Genomic DNA, 6481 nt, shown 5'->3' with positions numbered 1-6481 from the left:
CAATGAACTTCTTGCGTGTGGTGATATGTGTTGAACTGGCTCAATATTGCGAATCGACACGTGTTGGTTAGTGACAGACATTACAGATGAAAACACAAGATAAAGTCTGACTAAGAATGATTTTTTCTGTGTTTCAGAACAATAATTAAAAGTGTCAGGCTGTCAGGACCAAACACAGCCATGGCAGACTAACATGGTTCAACAGTGTCAGCTGGAAAACATGAGGAAGGCAGCGAAGTAGCAATAACATCCAGAACCACGTGTTCCTCAGCAGCCAGTCAAACTGAAGGCGACGACTGGACTTTTTATCCCCTCAACGATGTTGAAGAAGAAACTGATCCTGGCTGTCAACACAACGTTGTTTCAGCTAACAGGACCAAAGCAAACCTGTGACCTCCAAGTGAGTTTTGCCTTACACAGCAACAAACAGCTTAAAGTGCTTTACTGACACCCTCACGTAAAAGGTAATAGAGTTGATGAAACATAAACTCACATCTAAAACTTCTAAACAAGAAGAAAAAATAATATTGCGCACTTTCAAAAATAACTAAAACAGACAACACACAGGAAACGTCTGCAGACTTGCTCTTCGTCACGCTGGTCAAATTTGTCAACTCAGGAGGGTTTTCATGGCTGCAGTGTCTACATAACAGGAAGCTTTGTGTTTATTTTGTATTACCTATTTTGAACTTCCTCAATCATAAATGGATAAATCCAAAAACATTTTAGTAACTAAGACTGAAACTAATAAAAACTAGAGTGAAACACTGCAATGAGTTCTGGAAACCAAGTGAAACTAAACTGAGCTCGAAGCAAAAGCAATAATAAGAGCAGATGTTTGAATCTTGGTTGTGTGTCTCACATGCGTGTGGCACAACAGATATGACTTGTGGTTGGTGACCCACACTCAGCATAATGCCTCAGCATTACAGTACAAAACAACCACAGTTACACAAATGCTGCTTTCCCTGCATCTGGATTTCATGAGCTGTGAGATGACTGAAACTGTAAAAGTGTAAAGTAGTTCATCTTTATCAGTCATTTCCATGTATGTGTGGTTGAATAACTTCAATATTAAAATATAGCCACTTCCACTTTATCCACAGCATAGTCTGCACCATGTTAGATAACAAATAAACCACCTTAAGCAGCTGGGAACTGCCTTAATTCTCACTTAAAAAACAAAAATGAAACAAGGCTGTGTTTTTGAAATTAGGTACCCTGTAGTCATATGTAGCCTCAGGGTTCTCATCACAGGCAATGACCTCCGGGGCCATCCAATAAGGAGTACCGATGAAGGTGTTCCTCCGACCGATCGTCTTATCGAGCTGGGCTGACACGCCAAAGTCAACTGCAAAAAAAATAAAATTAAAAAAAATAAAGGTTTCATGTGTGAAAAACAGCCACAACTGTTGCTACTTTCAGAAGCGTCTTTGTGGTCGTGAGATTTATGTGTTTGAATATGACTGTGTGATTGTTCTGTTGTTCTCCCAGGGGTTACGTCTGCTTGAGGAACCACAGCGCATGTGTCAGTGTGTCATACCCAGTTTGACTTCGGCGTTCTCTGTGAGCAAAACATTTTGTCCCTTAATGTCTCGGTGAATCACATGGTGGGAGTGAAGATGGGAAAGGCCCTGGAAGACAAATATGAATACATATAAACACTCCCGTGCACACACGGTCAGATGACCGCCGCTATAAATACGAAGGGGCAAACGCTGCCCTCGGAGAGCATTTAGATCACGTGTCTGAAGGATTACTGAACGGAGAGCAGGATTTAGCTTTTAGCTTCAAGTCCATCAGTAGACATCCTTACTTTAGGCAGTTACTGAGTGGCCGAGTAACTCAAGCACAGTTTTAGTGTGTGTATTTGCATTCTCGCTTCTTCAAAGTGGGTTAAATAAACAGAGGAAGTAGGTCTTATTTCAGACAATGACTTCACCATGGTTTCTGTGTGTATTTGTGCGTGCGTGTGTTGTGATGTTAAAACAATGGGGAGACAGCATGGCTGACAGCAGTGGAGAAAACTCTGGCGACAGTCCAGAGCCCTTTGTCTCTCAAGTTTTTTTACAACTACAAAAACAAAAAAATAAAAAAAATGAGCTCCGTTCCATTTTTGTTGCAGATAACGGCAACATCAAGGACACCGGGGGCTGATATAAGCTGATATGTTACTGTGTATGTCTCTGAGCCACAAACACCAGCACAGAAAGCGAAGCAAACATCCCGGAGCCTTTCTCAGGACCTCGTGATCTCTCATAATGATAACCATAACATTTTACAGAGATGTGCTTTAAACTGGCCTTTTAAGTATATAACTAAAAGAAGAAATCCCCCCCGAGTCACAGTGGGAAACATACGAGAGAATAAATCCCTGAACATGAGGAAGTATCAGTGTCAGTTTGGCTGCTCTTTGATGTTTTGGCAAAGAATCACTAAAAGCAGCCATCGTGTTTCTTTACAACACCAGACACTGAACCACGCTTACATCCACAAACAAGTTACTACCTGGGTTTTTTTAACCAACACTAAAACAGCACCGCAGGCAGAGAGAGGTCCCTGCTGAGTGTTTGTTTGTGTTATTAGATCACACAGAGTTAGCTGACGATGGAGGGTTTGACACAAACAGCATCGTTGCATTACCCAGAAAGCTCACATCTTCTATACTTATTTAAAATGGTCACTTATAAAGGTAAAAAAAAAGCTTTTACGCTGTGTGCTTGATCTTACCCTGAGCACCTCCCGGCAGATGTAAGCAATCCAGTCTTCTTTCAAACAGTTTCCTTTGGTTTTCTTCACCAAGTCTGTCACAGAGCCAGCGCCACAGTACTCCATCACTAACTATATGGGAAATAAATAGTAGAAACATGTGGTGTTTGACACAGGTAACCCAAAAGAACAGCAGTTGTTTAATAAAAACTAAGATAATCCACAGTTTGTGCTGAAGAACAAACAAATGTGACGAGTTTACAAACCCAGAGTTGGTGGTCCTGTCCAGCAGGGCCTTTCTTAATGAAGGCACCGTAATAAGTAGCAATGTTTCTATGGTGGGAATAACTTTTTAACATGTTGATCTCCAGCTTTATCTCCTCTTCTTCCTCCTAAACACAAGAACAAAAACATAAGGAATCAAACAAGTGACAAAAACATTACTGCCATGTGTTAACTGGAATTTCATTATTAGTCATGGTCATGTGACCGTTCACAGGTGATTGAAAATGGCGCTGCCTGGTGTTTGTCTGAAGAGCAGGTGTTACGGCGCTGTGATGCTTCTGTGTTGGGTTCAAAAAGGTTTCAAGGCTTTTATAAAAGTGGCCCTTCTGCCTTGGACATGTGACCTGTTTATTTAAAGTTTTAAAGTGTCGCTCCAAATGTAAAATCACAAACACATCCAGGTAAATAGCCTCTTGAATCTGTTTTATAACCCTTAGATGATCTCTCACCCAGCTACTGGACCTTAACTCAACTACTCCCATCCCACAACAAAACCACTGGGGTTGGTCGACTTTACGTGACAGAGGACAAAAAGAAAGCAGAGGAAACTGTGTGCGGCACTTTTTGTTTTCCCAGTATAAATCCTGGAAATGACTTGTGACTTCTCCAATTCACTGGACTCCTAAATCTACTCGGGATCTGGAAACGAGAGCAGAAGAAAAGAGGAGAGCTGGAGAAGCTGGCTGTGGTTGTTAATCAGGAAAGTGGAAACAACAGAGAGCTTCTCACAGTCGCTGCCCTCCCTTAAATCTTCACAGGAGGGGAGAAAAATGACAAGGCACAGTTTGAACTTTCACTTCCGTTTGAAACACACAGGCTTCTGCCTACGACGAGGTTGTGTGTGTGTGTGTGCGTGTGCGTGTGCGTGTGTCTGCAAGAAGGCAGATAATAGCCAAGCATTTCCTGCTGTCACATCCACACAAAGAAACTACGACGTTTAGATGTCAGAACAATCTGTAATATAATTTATTCAGGCACTCTATAATTTGTATTTGACTTCTTTTTCTGGGGGAGGCTCTAACGAGTTCTTAACACGTCATCTAGTTGTCTGATTATTCTCTCCATTAATCACGTAATTATCTGCTACATAAAATGTAAGAAACAGAGAAAAATGACAAAGTCTGTGCTAAACTCTCCAGTTTGGCTGCATTACTGAACAAGAAACCAAAACCCAAAGATATTCCCTCTTGATAAGATTTTATCAAGACAGAAGACTGAGCGTGTTGGATTTAGTGATCTTTTAACATTTTATTTTACTTCACACCGACATAAATCCAAAGCCATGCAAGCCTGTCTGTGGAGCAGTACCTTGCTAAATGCTAAGATTGGAACTCACTCATTCTAACAGCAAACATAAGCTGTTTACAAAAAAAGCTCTAGCTGCTCGCTAGGCTTCACCTCTTGACTGTATTTGTTATATTGGTGCCCTTTTGAAGCATTTTCACAGCTCTGGTTAGTGAAATTCTGATCATTAGTCTGGTACTTTGCCTCCCCAAGTAGGGAACTGTGTGTGTTATACCCACACAGTTTAGAAATGCAGCTGGCTAACCTACACTCCTATTGTTACCTGACACCTTAAGATCAAGATGGCCACGAAGTTAAAGAGCAAACTCCAAAGCGAGGAATCTAGAAGCCAGTGGTTGACATCATAAACCATAAAAACAGTGTGTGGAGGTTATTACAGAGCCATACGTTCACACAACGCGTACTGCTATGGGTACTTAGGACTAGGATGTAGGCTGAGAGCAGGGTCTCTGGAGAGAAATACACCACCACAAACTGTCTCGTCTTTTCTTTCAATCCTGCATATTACATGTCTACCGGACATCATGCTATAATAGTACAAGGGATTGTTTTTCTTTAGAGGGCACAACCATAGCGGTTAAAGTAAATATCGAACACATGGATTGGATGGGTTGTTGCCAACATCTGGTGATAATCTGGAACTATATTGGTCACGTGTTCAATGCTTATTTTATCAGCTGTATATTCAGCGATTCCTAGTACCGAGAAAACTCAACTGTATGTGTAATAAGTTGCAAGAAACTCTTGCACTACAGTATGTGTAAATTTAATCCAGGAGCTGAAGAAAAACAGGTCATCTCGATGCAAAACCCTCAAACAGGAGTCATGTATTAAAGGCTGTCATGTATGATTTATGTTAACAGGATGATTATCACGGTGGTGTTGAATTTAATTACACTAACGTTCCACTTTGGTCGTTACGCATCTTATGATGTTCTGTCAGTTATATACTGTGTAACGCAGTCTGCCATCCATCTGCAGACTCCTGTAAGTATGTTTGTACAAGCTAACAGTCAGGCTTCAGCCTGCTCTCAATGGCTCATTAGCAGAGTTACCCTCATTTCTCCATCAAACTGTCGTCAGGTAGTTCATGCGATGGCACAAATAGTGTTTGGTGTTTATGGTGTTGCTCAGGCTGTTTGAACATGAAAGGATGCATTTGAGAAGTTGACATTCCAGGTAAAGAACAGGTGGAGCATAAAAAGGATGTCGAAATAAAATAGAGATAAATAAGGATTATTTTTGAGCAGGAGACAGCGTTGTCTCAAACACGACACATGATGACACAGGTACACTCTGAGAATAGTGAGGTAATGAACCCTTACCTCTGTGACCTCCATGACTTTGATAGCTGCCAGCTGACCTGTCTTGACATGACGGCCCTGTTGGAAAACACACACACAATGAGATACGATCACTGTAGAGATTCTGTTAAATATTCTGCACCAGTTCAAATTTCTTAAATCACAAGTGCAGCTGTGCATCTTGGAAAGACAGGCAGCAACTGGATCGTAATATAAAAGATTAGCCTCTAAATGTTTGACGAGGACTACAACAACTGTCCCACGCTGGAGTCTGTAAACAGATGAACGCTCACAAAGTGTTCCCGCTCTCCCTGTAACTTTTCTGAGTGAATACTTGGACTGTGATATAATTCTCAACATTCATGGACTCGAGCAAGTCCACCTAATTTCATTTTCTCTAGAAAGACGCAGACAAAAAGAACAGGACATGACACGAGAGAGAGAGCGCGAGAGACAGGATGGAGGAGCAGAGCTGTAAAGTGCAGTCAGGTGAAAAAGGGAAAATTGAAAACCATGTCATGACTCAGAAAGCTGACAAGATACTAGAGTAGCTACTCTATAAGCCTTTAAGCTGTGATGTATGACAGTTCTGTGGGAGTGTATAGTGTATGTGTCTGAAACAGACCACCAGACATGACAAACTCGCCATTATTCAATCAGTCAGCAGTCAGGATTCATACAGAGAGACAAAGTCAGACAAACACAGACACTGAAATGAGGGGCAAGTTTAAAAGTAACAAATATCTGCCTATTCATCTGTTTCCCCCTCAGCAGCCAATTCTTAGAAACGCTCGCGGCCATTTCCAAAGAAATATTGTTGATATGAACAATTGGTCCCGTAGCTATACAGGGAGTGCAGAATTATTAGGCAAATGAGT

At 41.4% G+C, this 6481-nt stretch overlaps 1 protein-coding gene across 1 annotated transcript in view; it reads right to left on the bottom strand.

Moving 5' to 3' along the window:
- LOC102211898 (mitogen-activated protein kinase kinase kinase kinase 4) overlaps positions 1-6481 on the bottom strand; it is a 61645-nt gene that overhangs the window by 35000 nt on the left and 20164 nt on the right. Inside the window, exons 3-8 of the mRNA XM_013908843.1 lie at positions 5625-5681; positions 2976-3101; positions 2731-2841; positions 1544-1634; positions 1221-1351; positions 446-452 (exon numbers count right to left, since the gene is read on the bottom strand). Coding sequence (XP_013764297.1) covers positions 446-452; positions 1221-1351; positions 1544-1634; positions 2731-2841; positions 2976-3101; positions 5625-5681 — 523 coding nt within the window. The remainder of the gene's footprint in view (positions 1-445; positions 453-1220; positions 1352-1543; positions 1635-2730; positions 2842-2975; positions 3102-5624; positions 5682-6481) is intronic.

The sequence above is a fragment of the Pundamilia nyererei genome, unplaced genomic scaffold, assembly GCF_000239375.1.
Source record: "Pundamilia nyererei isolate P.nyererei 1_Seehausen unplaced genomic scaffold, PunNye1.0 scaffold00001, whole genome shotgun sequence".
Classification (NCBI taxonomy): domain Eukaryota; kingdom Metazoa; phylum Chordata; class Actinopteri; order Cichliformes; family Cichlidae; genus Pundamilia; species Pundamilia nyererei.
This window is presented reverse-complemented; position numbering and strand designations above follow the sequence as displayed.